This window comes from Sturnira hondurensis, unplaced genomic scaffold, assembly GCF_014824575.4.
Source record: "Sturnira hondurensis isolate 20B ecotype Veracruz unplaced genomic scaffold, ASM1482457v3 Scaffold0007222, whole genome shotgun sequence".
Taxonomy (NCBI): Eukaryota; Metazoa; Chordata; class Mammalia; order Chiroptera; family Phyllostomidae; genus Sturnira; species Sturnira hondurensis.
Window position 1 is genome coordinate 2231454 of NW_028079853.1, and position 21007 is coordinate 2252460.

The following is a 21007-nucleotide window of genomic DNA, read 5'->3' on the forward strand; positions in this document are numbered from 1 at the left end:
ATTGAGACATCGAGTCCAATCAACATTATACCATGTGGGAGATAGCGGACATACTCAAAATATCCAAATCAATAAAGTTATTGGTGAAAATGAAAACTGTGTCTTCTACTTTATGGAAAAAAACATACAGACTTTTTGGCCAGCCCAGTATTTAGTTATCCACATTTCACTGGCCAAAACAAGTTACTTGAACAAGTGTGACTTAAGGAAGGAAGCGGCAGTGAATCTTGGTGAACAGTACAAAATGCTACAGACCTCCCGTCATCTGGTACCACCTAGTTCTTCCAGACGTCTTCCTGCTAGGAATCAGCTCTGATTTAGCTCAGACTCCTCTGTCTCCCAAATGATCTCAATTTCTCTCCCTCCCCTGTGGCTTGTTCCCTTTCATCATTCAATTGGTCAATATTTATTTGAACACCTACTATATGCAAACCCTAGTTTTAACTGCTGTAGGAAATGTAAAAGTGAGTTTCTATTTAATATTACCCTGCAAGGTCCACATAAAAATAATTTTTCCCATTAAGCCTTTCTTGATTACTTCAGCCAATACCAACTGTCTACATTCCGTTGCACACAACTGCCCACATGTTTAGAACAGAAACTTGGTTTGGGTTGAATGTTTTGCTTCCCTGGTCAGCTATAAACTGTGAGAGTAAGAGCTTTTTTTTTTAAACTTCCCTATGACCTTCAAAGTCTTGCAAAAGATGAAGCATTTAGTCCTTTTTTTGTTTTAAGTGCCTAAGCAGAAGTAAATGACTCAAACTTCAGGAAGTAACTGTGAGGACACGGTGGCAGGAAATGACAGAAAACCTGAATACGGAACTGAAGCAGCAGCTCATTTTGTTACTCAGAAGTGGCAGCAGCCAGAGAAGGAGCCAAGTGTTGTCGACGTGAGGAGCAGGAGCCGGGAGCTTAGAGCAGACGCACTGTTGGAGGTGGGTACTCTGAGCAGTGGGGAAAAGGGAGCACGGTGCAAGAGTTGAGGTAAGAGGAACCTACCTAGCTCTCAACTCCTTATTGAGAGATGAAGTCACGGCTAGTAGGATTTTAACCTTTTATGGCCGGAAGGTCTGTGTGGGCGTGGTGGTGGACAATGAGTGTCTGGGGATGGAAACAAGTGGCTGGCTAGAGCCCGGGGTACAAGATTCAGCACCCATCCGATCCAGAACCCCTGGTTTCTTCAGAATCTACAACCCTCTTTCCAGACTGGTTGCTCCCAGGCACTGGGTTGGGAGGAGGGCCACAGGAGGTAAAGACCTAGTTTCTGCTCTTGAAGATTATGATTTGCCAGGGAGACACAATTCACATAAATGACGTAATAGCTTAGGAAGTAGTTGCTCATGTGCACCGGTGCTGAGAACCAAGAGATGATGGAGGCCAAGTAGGATGATGGTGTGACTAGGGCTGGTTTCTGTGATTGGGTGATCACAGAATCCCGGATATCAGAAGTGGAGGAAACTTTACAGATTAGCTAGGTTAACCTCTTTATTTATTTTTCCCCTGGGGGAAAACTGAGCATTGAGACATTCAGTGATTTACCAAATTATTTAAGTTAATATTCATGAAATGTCTACCCTGGTGCCTGGCAAATAAGTATGTATTCTTTGTTGATCCCCTTACCCGTGTTCCCACAGGGGCTTAGCAATAGAGCTAGGTGATCTTCTGACTCCCTATGCATGTACTTTACTGATGCTATAAGGCAGCCGTATGGTGAGGCCCTTGGTGGCACTCGATGTTCTGGACACCATGCCTCACCAAGTTACTCTCCGGTCTCCTACCTCTAGATACTATGTCTTGCTTTTCCTATCTCTGGCCAGTAGCTCAAGGATATTCAGTTGTCTTTGTGTCAGAAACTTCTCTTAGTTTCAAAAACACATAAGGATGGGAGATTTATGGGAGAGTCAGGTTGAGAGGCCTTGGAGGAAGAGCAGGATGGGGAATAGGACCATCAGTGTGCATTGCTTTCTTATTGCTCATGAATGGTTCAGAAATGTCTCCTTTCCAGTTTTCTGTGTGAAGTCCTCTTCTTGCAGAGTGGCCAGGAGCCAGGACCTAGGTCTTGTCTACCTTCCCTCCCCCCATCTATAATTGTTGCCTCACAGGGGAAGAAGGTAAAGTTGGTCTCAGCAGTGACTCATGCCACAGTGCAGCTGACTTAGTCAGTACTTCTCTGGTGTCTTCCTTGCATCTCTTTAATAAATCTACCGCAAACTTCCCTTGGGCTGGTTTCCACAGCATTTTTTCTTTTCTTTTTTGTGAAAAAGATTTTATTATTTTTGGAGAAAGGGAAAGGGAGGGAGAAAGAGAGGGAGAGAAACATCAATGCATGGTTACCTCTTGCATGCCCCCTAATGGGGACCTGGCCTAGAACCCAAACATGTGCCCTAACTGAGAATAGAACCAATGACCCTTTGGTTCACAGACCGGCACTCAATCCACTGAGCCACAGCAGTCAGAACTCCACAGTATTTTTCGAGGAGCATGGAAACGGAGTTTTCAACTGGAGAGGAAACTTAGAGACTCTGAGGGGCCTGGGTAGGGATCCTGCAATGTCCCAGGTGTGGTTATAAGAGAGATTAAGAGACAGTGAAGAGTGTGGGAAAGACACCAGTGGGATGAGGAGTCCGAGCAGGAAGGGATGGGCAGGGGAGTTGCCAGCTAGCAGCAGGTGGTATCAGGGGCACAAAGTGTCAGTGGCCATCAGAGCAGATGAGCATTGCCTGTTTCCTCTTCCCACTGAGATTTGGGAACCCACAGATGCAGAGCAGCTGTACACAATTGTCAGGGCCAGTGGGAAACTGGGGATGCCGCAGTAGAGTAATGGTTTGGTACTCCTTCCAACTGGTGTTTTTAAGCAATTCTTTGTCATTTATTTAGTTAATAAAAATATAACAACTTCTAATGTTCAAGATGAGGGATTTATTACATGCTATTTTTTGTATCGGTTATCTTTTTTCAAAATATAATTGACCTGTTTTTAACAATGGAAAAATAAGTGACTTATTCTCGGCAAATAATGCTTCCCCACGCATTGCCCAGTGCAGGAATTCCAGCCCTACTACCTCACGCCTCTGTTCAGTGGCTTGTCTGAGCGGAGGTGGAATAGCACTTGTACCAGGAGTCAGAAAATTGTTTAAGAAAATTGTTTAAGCAGGTTGTAGAGTGGCATGCAGATGTTCACTATCAAGAGATATATATTTTGATAGCTATAAAAAGAGTCGTAAGTAGAAACCTCAGTGAAACGGTGCTATAATTCTAGTGACGTTTAGCACCCCTCATTGATTACCACTTCAAGCCACTGCCTGGCTGTCCTCTTGGCACATGAATGATCCCAGCACTTTTGACACCCAGTAACTTAGTGTTGCCTGCACCCGTAGTGACTTCTCTCCAGACTCCAGTGTTCCCAGTCCATGTTAGTTTGTAAATAATTCCCCGAGGCAGCTTCCTAAAACTTCCCACTGCTTTGCCTCAGCTTGTCTTGTCTTCTAACAAAAAGTGGCAAGAGGCATTGAGCTGCCATCTCATTGACTTCAGCATTCATGATTTCCCTCGTCTTGATTTTTCTTCTCTAATTAATTGCCACCTTCTCTCACCCTCAGATGTGGAAGTCTGTCGTAGGACATGATGTGTCTGTTTCCGTGGAGACCCAGGGTGATGACTGGGACACAGACCCTGACTTTGTGGTGAGTTTGGAAATGGCTTTGCTTGGATAATGAAAGGTGAAGAGGCAGCATTTGGGCCACTCTGTAGCTTTGGGGGGTGCGTAGAAAAAGGACAGTCTGGGGCTGAAAGAGCCCTCATGAAGGAACGGACTGTAGTGGGTGGGGCATGCATGATATTTGATGTTGAGGATAAAAGGGAGACAGGTGAGAAGGAGAGGGGGGTTTGACATTGTGATTGCTAGGCCATGACAGACTATGCTGAAGGAGTGGGCTATTCTGGGTCTTTTTTGGCCCATGAGCCAGGATTTAGGCTAGACATTTGTAATCTGGGGGGATTCCGGAAGTCGTAGGGGACCTGAAGGGAAACGTGCGAGGATGTAGCAGGAAGGGAGGTTTCAGAGCTCACCAGTCTAATTTAATGTGGGGGCCAGGTGGGTGCACATAGAGGCATCTGACTGAAGGAGGCGGCAGATGCAGGGGACATGGAGGGCATGTGTGTCAGCTGTGTGGCCCCTCAGTGCAGCACATCTCTTGTCATCACTTACTGCTGAGTGCTGTCTTTTGCAGAATGACATCTCTGAGAAGGAGCAACGGTGGGGAGCCAAGACCATCGAGGGCTCTGGACGCACAGAGCATATCAAGTAGGTGCCAAATAGACAAGGGAGTGGGAAAGGGATGTGGGAAGAGCCCAAGGAACACTTTGGAGACGCGGGGAGGAAGGAAAGAAAGAAGGTAGTTTGCATCTATGAGTCTTGATGGTCTTTCTTTTTCTTTTTAAAAAATGTATTGGGTTGTCCTGGCTGGTGTAACTCAGTGGATTGAGTGTGGGCTGTGAACCAAAGGGTTACCAGTTCAATTCCCAGTCAGGGCACATGCCTGGGTTGCAGGCCAGGTACTCAGTATGGGGCACACAAGAGGCAACTACACATTCATGTTTCTCTCCCTCTCTTTCTCCTTCTCTTCCTCTCTCTCTAAAAATGAATAAATAAAATCTTTAAAAAATTTATTGGGTTGACATTGGTTAAGAAAATTACCCGGGTTTCACCCTGGCCATGTGGTTCAGTGGGTTGAGTGCTGTCTGGGAACCAAAGGGTCACTGGTTCAATTCCCAGTCAGAGCACATGCCTGGGTTGCAGGCCAGGTCCCTGACTGGGGGCATGTGAGAGGCAACCAGTTGATGTATCTCTCACACATCGATGTTTCTCTGCCTTTCTACCTCCCTTCCCATCTCTCTAAAAAAAAATAAATAAAATCTTTAAAAAAATTACTGAGGTTTCAGGTACACAATTCTATAACACATCTTCTGTGTACTGTATTATATGTTCACCACTTCAGTTTTTTCTTGACTCTGTCCCTGTGTGTTCCAATGTAGTATGTCATTGTGTATTTCTGTTTCATGTCTCTACTCTTGTCTCCCCAATCCTGTTATTTCTCTTTTCTTTATAACAACTATGCTGTTTCCCCGAGTGGGTCAGTAAGAGATTCAGAGAGGAAGTGGCTCATGCTGAGGTTATATCACACTCTCTCTATCTATCTATCTCTCCATCAATCATCTATCCATTCATCCACCCATCCACCCATCCATCCATCCATCCATCTATCCACATAAATACAAATATATGCCTAAAATACAGGGTGGTTTTAGGTGGGCCACGGAGGATTTAGTGAGATGTCAAGGTAAAGCACTCAGAATAAGTATTGTAAAAGAGAATGATATCAGGCCCAACACCCAGTCTGAACGATTTTTAAAACAAAAACATGTACTAGGTTACTTGATAGAAATTGGAAGCTAGGACAACTGATATGAAGAAATGTGACACTTGGAAACTTGTTGATTAAAACTATTTTAGTACTGGTGTTTCAGGGTCTTAAACATAATAACCCAATATTTTACCAAAAGAAGAAAGGCAAAACAAAAAACTCTTGATACCGTAAAAAGAGAAGGTCTTTACAGACATGTCTAGGGTTTCTGTGGGTTATATTGTATGGTCAGATTGAGAGAGTCCTTCTCTTTCCCAGGTTATTCAGGATCATCTAACCAGGGCTGCCTACTTTGGATAGTATCAGAATGTTCCATTTTAGCAGCAAGGTAGGCACTATAAACAGTAAAACAGGAACAAAAATAAAAAACAAAAATCGACAAGTACACACAAAGTTGCAAAACTAACCCAGCTTTAAGCTCCATTTTAATGTCACCACCCCGCCCCCCAGTGCCGTGCACTATAACAACAGTGTTTTTAACCTATTTTCCCCTAGATTTGAAAAATGCCAGTGGGTGGCCACATTGCACAAGCAACACACTATGAAAACTTGGCATATTTTTATACAATTTGATAATATTGAGTACTGTGTGTTGTTGTTTAACCAGACATAAATGGTTTATCTTAAGTAATTGTAATGAATATTATTCTTAAACAAACCAAGCAATTCTGGTGGTAGCAGTTGGGGAGATGAAAAAAATGAATCAGGGTCATGTAGAAAGCTTCTTTGTGCCCTCCGAAGGCCCAACAATCCCTTCCAAAAAAAAGATCCCTTTTCTTTTCTGAGTCAAGGCGGCTCAGCCCTGGTATATTGGCAGTTATTAAGGTTAGGACACAAACCTCCTGCACCTTTTCCCTCCCAGTGCCTGCCTCACGCATAGCAGTAGAACATTTTAAGGAAGACCCCCACATTCCTGCAGTGACCTGTGGACAGAGCGTGAGTCTGCATTCACAGCGCTGCCGTTACTGGCCATGTGGAGTTAGACGTAGAACCTCTCTGACTCTCAGCTTATTTATTTGCTAGATGAGGATGATAACACCTACCTGGCAGAATTCAATGGGCTAATAATGTCCTGATGTCTAGAGCAGTGCTTAGCACCTCTTAGCAGTTCAATATTGTTATTTCTCTATTTTGTTAACACAGATTTTAATCAGATTCTTTTTCTAAAGTCCTAACAAACATGTAAACAGAAGACAATCTTCTCTCTCCCTAAGTGGTGTCTACGTGGATTGCCATGTGGCAAATCCAGTACCTACATGACAATGACTGGAGACTCTTGGAGTTGTAAAATTTGGTGACTCTACATGTTTCTTTCTTAGCCTTACTGGATCTACATATGATAGAATAAATAGTGGAGATATTTATATAAAATCTACTCCCCTCCTATTTATCTATACTACCAAGGTGTAAAAGTCCAGTCTCTGCTAGTGACTAGCCAGGTAACCTGGCACAAGTCACTTCTCTTTTCATATTCTCTGTTTTCTCATTGGAATAAAAAAGACCTCTAGAGAACCTTCCAGCAGTCAGTCCTCTGAGATTCTCTCCGGCTAGTGTGGGCTCAGCCAGTCTTTCCTGGGATCATATGGTAATCACTGAGGTCCTTGGGAAAGAAGAAGTTGGAGAAAACAGTAGCTGCCGGACTGAGATGACTCAGAGCAGGAAAAGGAAGTGATTGTGGTTCACACTAATCTCATTACCTTCCCCCACACCATGATCTTTCTTTTTCAGGTCTGCCTAAAATAAATTTAGCTTGGGGATCAGTTTCGTGGTTAGGTGAACATCTCAAATGATCCTGTCTATCCCTCATCTATTGTATAAAGGAGTCCTGGGCCAGGCAGCTCCACACAGCCTGGTGCTTATTAGGAATTGCCTGGTTTCCATGGGTCGTTGCCCTTCTCTCTGTCTTCTCGTCATTCTTGCTCATCTGTACTCCTGCGCCTCTTTACACTCGGTGCTCCCCATTCCCTCTCCTGGGTGGATGTAAACTCGGATCTGCCTCTTATCACTACAGATTAGTTGTTCCTGTCTTACAGTGTCATGTAATGGAATAATATAACATTTTTCTTTTGTCTATGACTTCTTTTGTTCAGTATAATGTTTTTGAGATCTATCTATGGTCTTTTGTGTACCAGTCTGTGGTTCTTTATTATTGCCAAGTAGTATCCAATTGTATGGATATATGACAATTTGTTTTACCTGTTACCCTGTTGATGGACATTTAGGCTGTTGATAGCCTAGAGCTATGGCAGATGAAGCTGTCCTGAACATTCGGGCTCAGATCTTTTCATTGACATATGTTTTCATTTCTTTGGGGAAATACCTAGGAGCGGAATTGCTGATTCATATATTAAGTGTGTGTTTAACTTTGTAAGACTAACAAATGATTTACTTTCTTAATTTTTAAGTTATATTTTACTGATTATACTATTACAGTTATCCCAATCTTTCCCTCTTCGCTCCCCTTCAGCCAGCACTCCCCAGTACCTCAGGCAATCCTCACACCATCATTCATGTCCATGGGTCGTGCGTATAACTTCTTTGGCTACTCCATTTCCTGTACTGTACTTTATATTCCATGGCTATTCTGTACCTACCTATTTGTACTTCTTAGTACCCTTACCTCTTCATGCATCCACTCAGGCCCCCATCTCATCTTTTTGATCTTCTTTTTCTTAAATAAGTCCCTTTAACATTTCATATAATAATGGTTTGGTGATGATGAACTCCTTCAGTTATTTTTCCTGTCTGGGAAACTCTTGAACTGCCCTTCAATTCTAAATGATAGCTTTGCTGGGTAGAGCCATCTTGGCCGTGGGTCCCTGCTTTTCATGACTTTGAATACTTCTTGCCAATATGTTCTAGCCTGCAAAGTTTCTTTTGAGAAATCAGCTGACAGTATTATGGGAACCCCACCGTATATAACTAATGGCTTTTCTCTTGCTGCTTTTAAGATTCTTACTTTAACTTTTGGCATTATAATTATGGTGTATCTGGGAGTGGGCCTCTTTGCATCCATCTTGTTTGGGACTCTCTGTGCTTCCTGGATTTCCGTGACTATTTCCTTTGCCAAATTAGGGAAGTTTTCTTTCATTATTTTTTCAAATACATTTCTAGTTTCTTGCCTTTTCTTTTCTCCTTCTGGCACCCCTATGATGTGAATGTTGAGATGCTTGAAGTTGTCCCAGAGGCTGCTTACACTGTCCTTGCTTTTTTCTATTCTTTTTTTTCTTCTTGTTCTGATTCCTTGTTTTTTGCTTCCTTATGTTCCAAAGCATTGATTAGATTCTCAGCTATGTCCACTCTACTGTTGTTTCCCTATAAATTATTCTTGTTTTCAATTAGTGTGTCCTTTGTTTCTGACTGGATCTTTTTTGTGCTGTTGAGGTCCTTACTAAGTTCCTCAAACATCCTTATAACCAATGTTTGGAACTCTGCTGTCTGTAAATTGCTTATCTCCATTTCGCTTAGCTCTTTTTCTGGAGTTTTGATCTGTTCTTTCATTTGGGCCATGTTTCTTTCATCTCCTCATTTTGGCAGCCTCCTTCTGTTTGTTTCTGTGTATTAGGTAGGGCTGCTATGACTCTCTGTCTTGATAGCGTGGCCTCATATTGTAGGTGTCCTTTAGGGTCCAAGGGTACAGCCTCCCCTATCCAAGCTGGGTACTTAAAGTGTGCCCTCCATGTGGGCTGAATATACCCACCTCTTGTAGTTGAGCCTTGATTGTTGTTGGCAGGTCAATGGGAGGGATTTACTCAGGCCAATCAGGTGTAAGAACTGACTGTGACCACTGACCATCAATCTTCCCCCTCCATGGAGGATCAGCAGTGCAGAATCAGGAACATGGTGCTCTAACAAGGTCTGTAACTGTCAACTGGGTGCATAGGCCCCAGGGGTTTCCTGGGCATTGCAGGCCAAGATCTGCCCCAACCTATGTTTTGCCTCAGGTCACCCTGCCTGAGCCATAAAGCAATCTGAGAAGGCTGCTACTTGTGCTGGGCTTGGTGATTACCTAGTAACACCCAGGTGTGAATTTACACTGGCTGCTGCTAGTTTTGGGCCTGGGGTCACTTAGCAAGAGGTATGGGGGCTGGGGACTCACTGAGGCCAGCTGTTCAAGAGGATTCAGGAAGTTGTAGAGCAGGAGCCAGGACCAGCCATTCATATGGAAAAGTCTTTGTTAACAGCTTGCAGTGGGACAGAGTCTTAGGGGATCTCCAGGGCAAGGCAAACAGTGTTATCCAGGTTCGTGGAGTTTCAGATATGGCACCACCTGCTGGCTCTGTGGCTCTGTTGGGAGAAGGTTCAGAAAATGCTTCTACCTGCCTTTCTGTCTGGGAGAAAGCTGTTCCCCAGCTCTCACCCTGATACCAGGCACTTCAGTTCCCCCCACCCGCTCTGTCACTGGTGCCTGTCAGTCCACTACCCCAGTGCTCAAGCTCAGAGGGAGTGAGTCTGAGTAAGTCCGTGTGTGTGTTCTTTAAGAGGTAGTGGTTGGGACTCCAGAAGTTTCTGCTACCAACTAAATTCCCCTGGATTTTGCAGCCAGAAGTTATGGGGACTTATCTTCCTGGCAGTGGAACCCTGGGCTAAGGCTGCTGGTGTGGGGCTGGGGCTCCTCACTCCAGAGTTATCCCTCCCAGATTTTTATCTACCACACATGGGAGCAGGACCAGCCCATTCTGCAGCTGCACCCCTCCTACCAGTCTGCCTGGATATGGTTTCTTTAATTCCATAGTTGTCAGATTTCCATTCAACACAATTTCTGACCATTCTGAGTGATGGTTATTTTATAATTTAGTTGTAATTTCAATGTGGTTTGCAACAGTGCAAGTTGTATTTACCTATGTTGTCTTCTTAACCAGAAGTCTGCCCTAACAAATTATTTCCTGATAGTAATTTATTAATACCATTTTTCATTCCTGCCAATAACGTATGGCTTTTTAATTGTTCCACATCCTTGTCTACACTGAGTCTGTTAGTATTTTTTATTTTAACCACTCTTGTGGATATGTAGTGAGTTTAATTTGTATTTTGTTGATGAGTAATTTTATTGAGCATCTTTTCAAGTGCCATTCATGTATCTTTATGTCTTCATTTTGGTGTCTGTTCAAATCTTTTTTTAATATGGTTTATTGATAATGCTAGTATAGTTGTCCCATTTTCCCCCTTTCACTCCTTTCCACCCTGCACACCCTCTCCCACCCACATTCCCCCACTTTAGTTCATGTCCATGTGTCGTAAGTTCTTTAGCTTCTACATTTCTCATTCTATTCTTGCCCTCCCCTTGTGTATTTTCTACCTACCATCTATGCTACTTATTCTCTGTACCTTTTCCTCCTCTCTCCTCCTCCCACTTCCCTGTTGAAAACCCTCTGTGTGATCTCCATTTCTGTAGTTCTGCTCCTGTTCTAGTCGTTTGCTTTAGTTTGCTTTTGTTTTTGTTTTAGGTGTGGTTGTTAACAATTGTGAGTTTGCTGTCATTTTACTGTACATATTTTTTATCTTCTTTTTCTTAGATAAGTCTCTTTAACATTTCATATAATAAGAGCTTGGTGATGATGAACTTCTTTAACTTGACCTTATCTGAGAAGCTCTTTATCTCCCCTTCCATCCTAAATGAAAGCTTTGCTGGATAGAGTAATCTTGGATGTAGGTGTTTGGATTTCATGACTTGGAATACTTCTTTCTAGCCCCTTCTTGCCTGTAAGATCTCTTATGAGAAATTAGTCTGATGGGAACTCCTTTGTAGGTGACTGTCCCCTTATCTCTTGCTGCTTCTAGAATTCTCTTCTTCATTTTATTTTATTTTTTAATATATTTTATTGATTATATCATTACAGTTGTTCTATTTCCCCCTTTCATTCCCCTTCACCCTGCACACCCCTCCCCCTTCCCCCCCTGTAGTTTATGACCATGTGCCTCAAGTTCTTTAGATTCTATATTTCCCATACTATTCTTGCCCTCCCCCCTATCTATTTTTTACCTACCATCTATGCTACTTATTTTCTGTATCTTCTCCCCCCTTCTCCTCCTCCCACTCCCCTGTTGCTAACCCTCCATGTGTTCTTCATTTCTATGGTTCCGCTCCCAATCTGGCTGTCCTCTTGGTTTGCTTTTGTTTTAAGTGTGGTTGTTAGTAACTGTGAGTTTGCTGTCCTTTCACTGTTCATATTTTTTATTTTCTTTTTCTTAGATAAGTCCCTTTAACATTTCATATAATAAGGGCTTGGGGATGATGAACTCCTCGAATTTGATCTTATTTGAAAAGCACTTTATCTGCCCTTCCATTCTAAATGAAAGCTTTGCTGGATAGAGCAGTCTTGGATGTAGGTCCTTGCTTTTCATGACTTGGAATACTTCTTTCCAGCCCCTTCTTGCCTGTAAGGTCTCTTTTGAGAAATTCGCTGACAGTCTGAGGGGAATTCCTTTGTAGGTAACTGTCCCCTTATCTCTTGCTGCTTCTAGGATTCTCTCCTTCATTTTAGTCTTGGCTAATGTAATTATGATGTGCCTTGGTGTGTTCCTTCTTGGGTCCAACTTCTTTGGCACTCTCTGAGCTTCCTGGACTTCCTGAAAGTCTATTACCTTTGCCAGATTGGGGAAGTTCTCCTTCATTATTTGTTCAAATATGTTTTCCACTCGTGGCTGTTTCTTTCCCCCTTCTGGTACCCCTATAATCCGGATGTTAGAACGTTTAAAGATGTCTTGGAGGTTCCTAAGCCTCTCCTCATTTTTTTGAATTCTCATTTCTTCCTTCCTTTCTGGTTGGATGTTTCGTTTTTCCTTCTGGTCTACTCCCTTGATTTGAGTCCCAGTTTCCTTTCCATCACTATTGGTTTCCTATGCATTTCCCTTCATTTCAATTAGTTTAGCCTTCATATGTTCCTCTAATTTGTGACTATAATCAACCAGTTCTGTGAGCATCCAGTGTTTTGAACTGTGCATCTGAGAGGTTCGCTATTTCCTGGTCGCTTAGAGTTATTGGCTCTGGGGCTTTGAGTTTTTCTTGAGCCATATTTTGGACTGTTTGTGCCTATTACGTATGAGGAGCAGAGCCCTAGGTGTTCACCAGGGCAGGGCCACTCAGTCACTGGATTGTGATGCTGTATGTGGGGGCGGGGCCAAAGGAAAGCAATGGCGGTCCCCTCTGCTGCCTCCCGCCACCACCGAAGGCCACATGGTCTGTCCCACTGCATGCGAATGTGCAACCACGGTCAGCCTGCCGCTGGGTTCTCCCACTGGGGCCTGCGAGGTCCGTGTCACTGCTCACTCCTCTTCTGGTTTATCCGTGTGCGAATGTGTGACCATGGCCAGCCTGCTGCCCCGAGCCCTCACTGGGTCAGTCAGACCCAGAGCTGCCTGGTTGCCTGGGGTCTGGGGATCTTTCCTGCCCTACCCTGCTCCGCTGCTGGCTCCACCCCTCTTACCAGTCTGGTTGAACGGTTCGTTGTTGTCGGACTTCCATATAGTTCAATTTTCTGTTCTTTGGCTGCATCTTTGTTCTCCAAACCTTTGTTGTATTCAAACTTGGTTGTGGGAGAAAGCACAGTGTTTCCACCTATGCCTCCATCTTGGCGGAAGTCCCTCTCCATTTTAGTCTTGGCTAATGTAATTATGATGTGCCTTGGTGTGTTCCTCCTTGGGTCCAACTTCTTTGGGACTCTCTGAGCTTCGTGGATTTCCTGGAAGTCTATTTCCTTTGCCAGATTCAGGAAGTTCTCCTTTATTATTTGTTCAAGTAAGTTTTCCTCTTGTTTGTCTTCTTCTTCTCCTACTGGTACTCCTATAATTTGGATGTTGGAACGTTTAAAGATGTCCTGAAGATTCCTAAGCTTCTCATTTTTTCAAATTCTTGTTTCTTCATTCATTTCTGATTGAATGTTTCTTTCTTCCTTCAGGTCCAAACTGTTGGAGTCCCAGTTTCCTTCCCATCACTATCAATTCCCTGTACATTTTTCTTTATTTCATTTAGCATAGCCTTCATTTTTTAAATTTAATTTGCGACCAAATTTAACCTATTCCGTGAGCATCCTGATCACCAGTGTTTTGAACTGTGCCTCTGATATGTTGGCTATCTCTTCATCACTTAGTTGTATTTTTTTCTGGAGCTTGGATCTGTTTTTTCATTTAGGCCATTTTTGTGTGTGTGTGCCTTGACGTGCCTGTTACATAGTGAGGGATGGAGCCTTAGATGTTCACCAGGGTGAGGTAACCCATGTTGCTGGGTTGTGATGCTATATGTGCGGGCGGGGGTCCAAGAGGGAACAATAGCGCCTGCTCCACTCTCTGGGGAATTTCAGTCACTTCCCCCACTTCCCACAAATAAATTGGGCCCTTCTGGTGCTGATTCCCAGGTGGGTGGGCTTGTGTACATTCTAGGACCCTGTGGGCCTCTCCAACAAACTTTCCTGTGAGGCTGGGAGCTTCTCCTATTGCCACCTCAACCCCAACAGGTGTTTTCCATCAGTGGCTTTCCATTTGAGGCTTTATTTCCTTCTGCTGGGGCCCTGGGTTGTGTGGTCCATCCTGTTCCCCCTTTGTTTCGCCTGGTTTATCTCTGTGCGAATGTGGGGCCACCTGCTCCATCAGCTGCCTCTGTAGTCTTGCTGGCCAGCTGCAGCCTTGCATGCCCCATTCACAATCCACTGCCTTGCTGGGTCTGCCAGCCACCGCCTTGCCGTGAGTCCTCTCTGTCCTGGCTGCCTGACTCTGCCACTCCTACCAGTCTGGATGAATGTGTCTTCTCTAACTCCTTGGTTGTCAGACTTCCATACAGTTTGATTTTCTGTCGGTTCTGGTTGTTTTTTGTTTTTAAGTTGTCGTTGCCCTTCTTTTGGCTGTACAAGGAGGCACAGTGTGTCTACCTACATCTCCATCCTCACCAGAAGTTTCTATTCTGTTTATTTAGTTTTCAGAGAGGAGGGGAAGGGAGGGAGAAAGAGAAGGAGAGAGACGTCAATCGTGATTGCCTGTTGAATGCCCCCAACTAGGGACCTGGCCCACACCCCAGGCACATGCCCTGACTGGGAATCAAACCTGCACCCCCTTGGTTTGCGGGCCAGCACTCAGTCCACCAAGCCACACCAACCCGGGCAGCTCTGAAGTATTTTAAAATAGGCATCTGAGAGTTAACATGTCAAAAGTTTCTTAGGTGCCACTAAGCACACTGAATTTTAACTTTTTGTTTTCTTTTCTTTTTCTTCCACCTGACAACTGTCTCCATACAGTGGTGTCAAACTCTTTTTCAATGGTGGCACATCAGCCTCGTGGTTACCTTCGAAGGGCCACATGTAGTTTAAGGACTGTGTAAATGTAACTTCTCCTTAACTAGGGTCGAGGAGCTCAGCACTGCTGCCGCCGGGTGAAACAAGGTGCGGAACCAGATAAAACAAGGTGGAGGGCTGGTTCGGCCTGCGGGCCTTGTGTTTGCCACCTGTGTCATATACCAATCATCTTTGTGTTCTCAGGGCCTAACAATGTCTCACACTTAAAAGTTTAATAAGTAGTTAATTAATATTTACTGAATGAAGGACTGATATGACTAAGACCTACTTAAAGTGGCTTCAACTATATTCTAGAGAATTTGATAAGAAGTTGGTCTTCTTTGGTCCCAACATTTTCATTCAAATATATTATGTATTGGTATGATCCTGTGACCATCTTGCTGTCATCCCTTAGATGGTATTTCTGAATCTCATTTTCTAATCCATTTGTAAAACTTTTCTCAATTATAATATAGTTATGGCCCATGTAACAGTCATTGGATTCATTAAAACTTTGCAGGCTTTTCACATTTAAAAGTAATGTTTAGCCCCATTTTCTTCATTTTTCATCTGAGTATGTTGGTTTGGAAGTGTCAGTCACTTGTACGTTCTTGGAACCAGTCCCTTCCTTGACACAGACAGTTCCAAAGTGTTGGCGGTTGAACTGGCAACACAGGATCTCTGCCTTCACTGCGGCCAGAGGGCTTAGAGCAGGCATGGGAACAGAGGGTTCTTCCAGCACTTAGTTTAATTTCACCTGGTTCAAAGCCAGCTTTCTAAAATTAACTGTGACTAAAGCTGAGAAGGCTGTTTTTAAAAGGCCTTTGGTGGGCTTATACTACAGGGCCACCAGATGGATCTATTCTTCCATGAAAGAGGAGAATTTCTGCTGTGAAATGGCCATTCTACCTGCAACCTGAGCTAGTGAAGTTCCAGTAACATCACTATCTCAATACATTCATTTCCCTAAACATTCATTTCTTGCTGTAGGAAGTCAATTACTTTATTTAGGGTTCTCTTACCCAAATGTTTCCAAGAATCCCCCGGGGTCTTTATATATGTCCAAGGGTCAGTCCTGATGGTCACTTGTTGGTGCTGGTGCTGATGCTGAGCTATCGCTTCATGTCTTCAGACCAAACAGGCATGTACAGGTGCTCTACCATCATGGTAAAGATGGAAGTGAAGTAAGGAGGATGCCTGCTTTGGGCATTACATTCTCTTTGTGATGGAGGTATCTCAGATCAAGGTTAATGGAATCTCAAAGTGGTACAACATTTAGTGGTAACAGTGAATTTTATTAATGACCTTTTATTAGTTTTCAGTTCTCAGATTTGTGCATAGGGATGATGAACATTCATTTTTGACAGGAAAATATACAACATACTTAATATGTAGATAAATTTCCCAGTGCTACATTGTTTGTAACTATCATTTTAAGTGACTTCCTAGTATGCTATTATGAGATAATATTGCAATTTACTTAACTCTTCTTCAGTTATTGGCCATTTAAGTTGTTTCTTGGTCCTTGCTATTACAATGATTTCAGTGAATATCACTGGACATTAAGCTTTTCCATCTTTAAAATTACTTTCTTAAGCTAGACTCCCGGGACTAGACTATATAGATAAAAGTGTACATGAATATTCTCTGCTTCTTAAGACAGAGTACCTAGTTGCTAGAAAGCAAATCCATTCAGGAAAGAAGATAATTCCCCAGTTACTAGGATATGGGTATCATTGTCCTTTAATATTTAGGAACATGAAAAAAGGAACTAAATATCAGCAGGTTATTTAGTAAGCAAAATAACAGCTTAGAGAAAATAATATTGGCTTATGGAAAGAATCAGGTTATGGTATGCAGACCACACTAATCTCTTACCCCAGACCCAGCTGTGATATATTTTGGGGGCTCGGGTTGTTGCTAAAAATAAACAGAACACACCTCAAGATTTCCATTTTTCTGGGAAGGAGGGTTTGTTGACTTCCCTGTGGTAGATGAGTCTCTATCATGCGGTTACTTCCAGCATCCACCAGCTTAGGAGCAAAGTGTCGGAGGAGCATGATATGCTCAAGAAGAAGGAGTTGGAGACGGGGCCCAAAGCGTCCCATGGCTACGGTGGCCGGTTTGGTGTGGAAAGAGACCGTATGGACAAGGTGAGCTGAAAGGGAGATACTTGCTTTAAAAAAAGACAGATTCATTCCTTTGTTGGTTTTGTGATTTAAACCTCGTTCAAAAGTACAACATTTATTTGGGCTTTAAAATAGAATGTCCATATATTATTTGTATTATTTTCCCCCTATGTCGACACATAAAGTACAGTGGAAGATGGAAGCCAAGCACTGGGAAGGGCTGACTACAGTAGGCCCAGCCACACCATGACTTCTAGACCGGGGAGGCAGAGAGCACCAGTAGAGAAGGGGAAAATGTATTTTACAATCATGTGCTGCTTTTAAATGTTTGTGTTTTATGTCTGTTTACACCTCCTCTTATTTTCTTTATGGTATATTTACTGTTTTTATGTATATACCATACATTATATGGTGTGTACATAGGTGTGAAAAATATCGATGTGAATTTATCTGTGAGAAGCCCTCAAATATGAATATTTTTATTTAATCCATTAGATGCTGTAAAAGTATGATAAAAGGATGCTTGTATATTGTTATCTTTTCCTTTGACCTTCCTAACCTCAAAGATAGATATACTCCTAAAAAAAAGGTTTACCTTCACAGAGGAAAAAAAAAGCCAATGAAAGCTTTTTTTTTTTTTTTAAATATTTGATTTATTTATTTATCTTTAGAGGAGAAGGAGAGAGGGAGAGAAACATCAATGTATGGTTGCCTTTCGTACGTTCCCTGCTGGGAGTTGGCCTGCAGGGAACCGGCCTGCAACCCATGCATGTGCCCTGACTGGGAATCGAACCACGATCGTCTGGTTCGCAGGCCCGCGCTCAATCCACTGAGCTACACCAGCCAGGGCCCAATGAAAGCTTTTAATTCACCCTTAGAGGCCTTTTGTTTTGTCATTGTGTTTAAAGTACAGTGTAGGCATTGCATTCTCCCATGAAATTCCTAGGAAGAAAGTAGCCATCTATTCTTGAATTCAACAACCAAAACTGACCCACACATATCCCTAAATATTGCAAAGCCAGTTCCCAGGAGCTGTTAGGGGCCATGCTTCAGTCAGCTCTGTGCTGACGCTGCTTATCCCGGCAGGGGATCGGAAATATAGGAGGAAGAAAAAGTTTCTCGTTTCTTCTCTCAGCTGAGACTGCAAGACATCATTATCTGGTTTGAAGTATTACTCAATTTCCAATTTGTTAAGCATCCATTCCTACCTATTAGAAGAGACCTCATTTTTAAAACCAAATACAAAATAGATCAGTAGATGGCATAAAAAGTGGAGGGGAGTAGAAAAGATTTAAGTTACATGCCATGTTGGACTACTCACAGTATTGTCTACCAACCTCCTTCTGTATGAAGAGTCAGTCACTGCGAAATGCTCATGTGGTACTTCTGAACTTTGATGGTCACACAGGATAAAAGATTCAGAACAAAAGTGCCTGGCTGTTTATGTGAATATTCAGTCCTGACTAAGGCATCCAGTCAGTCCCCTCTGGTCTCTCCCCAGTAGCTACCCTCACTTCCATTTCAGTGCACAAAGCCCTTGTTTTAGCCCTCTTTGGTTTCTGGTTTAACCACAGCTCTGTCTTCCTAGTCTCTATCCTTCTGGTTCCCAGCCTGTCCTGTGGGAGTTGCCTGAATGATCCGTTCTCTATGGTTCTGGGGAGGAATCGGGACGGCGGGTGAGGCTCCAGAGGTCGCCTTGCTGTCCCATCTTGTGTTCCTGGGCACCAGCCAGAGATACGAATCTGACCCAGGAGGGAATTTCTTGTATTGTCACATCCCATTCCATCTCTGTATCATTTTATTTTTTATGGTCATTTTTATCTTGTCACTCATTCCATTCCATTCATTTTGATTTTTCTCAGAGTGCTGTGGGCCATGAGTATGTTGCTGAGGTGGAAAAGCACTCTTCTCAGACGGATTCTGCCAGAGGCTTTGGGGGCAAATATGGAGTTGAGAAGGACAGAGCAGACAAGGTAAGTGACGGCTCCCTTCCCCACATCACCCGACTCAGAGCACATGGGACTTACCAACACACCCCTTGAATGTGGGTCTGCACTTCTCCTGTGCAAAATAGGGCAGTGGACTCAAGGAAGGCCTATCACGAGGACAGATCCTGTGACCTCCCTCAGCAAGTCCCTTGTTGTCCCTGCTGGAGGTCACATGCTGAGCAGAAAGGCATTGATTTAAATGAGACAAAGACTCGCAAACTCTGCTTGAATAAGGAATCCCCCAAACCACTGATTTTTGTTGTATTTGTACACATGAAGAGAGAATGTTACCGAACAGAGGTCCAAGGAGTGGACAATATTTGGCCCACCCAGGGATGCCAAAAACTGTCACAGAACAACAGCCCCGCCCCCCTCAAGGACAGTATACTAATATGTCCTGACCACCTACTGGGCTTGTCTGTCTGCCGCCAGAAGAAAGACATCTCTCAATGCCAGAGACTTGTGAAAAGGAAAGGAAAGGTTTATTTAAAGCTATACAGACTTAAAGTAGTGACCCGATGTCCCCACAAAAACATCAAAGTCCTTTAGGATAACCACAGATGCCCACCACGCTTCCTTCTCCCCCCTGCCCTAATTCGGGTACCATAACTCAGGAAAAGAAGCACACATCTGTGTTTCAGGCCACTGGCACCATCAGCTGTGTCACCATCCAAGCAGGATCTCCAATTAATTCAAAGTCATGAGGCACCTTTTCATGGTCTACTGGCAAAGAGTTCTTTCATCCTTCTTTCAGGCCAAGTATCTCCTGCTTCCCAGGCCACGTGGCCAAAGGGAGCACCCAAAGCCATGTGGTCCTCTTCTACCAGAGCTGCAGGGGTCCGCACTCTGGCCAAAAGCACGTGGTTCTTTCCTTCACATGGCTGTGGAGAGGGTAGGGTCACCACTCCAGCAAAGCCGGGTGGCGGTTCTCTGCTAAAGCCACATGGTGATTCTCTCTACCCCCAGCTGCGGGGGTCCCCAATCTGGCCAAAAGCACGTGGTTTCCCCATTCACATGGCTGCTGGGGTCCCCAAGCCACGTGGTACTTTTCCAATGGCTGCCGTGTCTCGGTCTTAAATCCCTGCGCCAGTCCTCCTTTGCAGCCCCATTTCTTTTCCTCCTACAATCGACTACACCTGCCAGCATTCCTATATTATTCCAAGTTTACTGGGCTGCCATTGTGAGTCTGGGCAGGTGTGGCCCCATGTCCTGGAGCCAATCAACTCCAAGCTCTCATGCAGGTGCTATAACTCAGGGGACCTGCCCCCAGTTCTGTCTTGGGTGGAAGTCACTTCCCTTGGCTCAGAGCATGGCCACGGCTATTTAACATGTCTATGCAACCAGTTAAAGGTTATAGATATGTTAAAGGACCGTGCCAGAGGTTAGCTGCAAAGCCTTTGCTGTACAAAACGGCTCTCAATGGCCCTGTTCCATTTGTTCCTTCCCCAACTCACACCTGGGGGGTGGGGGTGGGGGAGGGAGGAGGACATCTTAATATTTCCTGGACACCTTGACTTCTGGACCCCATTCCAAATCCCTTTTTGGGGCCCCCTCTTGGCTGTGCCCTGTTACAAGAAGAGGGACATTCCAAAGCTCCAGAAACATCAAAACCTTATAAATACTTATGCCTTTCAGGAAAACAGAGATGTCAGCTTCAATATTATTACCACCACAACAAATAATCAAGTAAAACCACTAATTTGGGTTACAATGTTTTTAGAAGGTAAAGGTTACTTTTCACATTATTTAGCACCAAGTCCCTGAAGTCCCAGTGTTTAAAGACTTTTGTACAAGGGAAAAAAAGTAATTTTGAAGAGAGGGAAAAAGGACCGTGTGATTACGAATGACAGAGTGGTCACGAGGGTGCAACGGGCAACCCACTGGTGCTCTCCGTTTTGGTCCTTAGTAGGTCCGCTTCTCGGATCTGTCTTTTTAGGTGCAGAGCAGTGTGCGTTCCCCTGCGGCTGCACACAGAGGGGACGACTCTAGCCGAGATTCTTTGTTCACCTTCAGTTGTTTATTTTGTGGGCCTACCCCTTAAAACGAATTGTTAGATGTTATTTCATTGTAGGTGGAAAAAAAACACCAGAAAAGTTAAAAACATGCTATAAAGGAATGGAAATATGCAGAGGTTAGTTTTTTAAGGCAGCCATGGAATATGGGGCATGTTGGGTACAGTTAGTTATCTCTAATCAGGTCGGCAT

General features: G+C 43.7%; 1 protein-coding gene across 4 annotated transcripts in view; it reads left to right on the plus strand.

Moving 5' to 3' along the window:
• Positions 1-784: 784 nt before the first annotated feature.
• The window catches only part of HCLS1 (hematopoietic cell-specific Lyn substrate 1), a 33237-nt gene continuing 13014 nt past the window's right edge, over positions 785-21007 (plus strand). Inside the window, exons 1-5 of one of the 4 annotated variants that reach the window (XM_037051529.1) lie at positions 785-885; positions 3598-3683; positions 4230-4303; positions 16710-16839; positions 18678-18788. In XM_037051529.1, coding sequence (XP_036907424.1) covers positions 3600-3683; positions 4230-4303; positions 16710-16839; positions 18678-18788 — 399 coding nt within the window. In that variant the 5' untranslated portion in view covers positions 785-885; positions 3598-3599. Of the gene's footprint in view, positions 985-1009; positions 1250-3597; positions 3684-4229; positions 4304-16709; positions 16840-18677; positions 18789-21007 lie in introns of those variants that run through there. The other 3 variants (XM_037051528.1, XM_037051531.1, XM_037051530.1) reach the window with 3 other exon arrangements.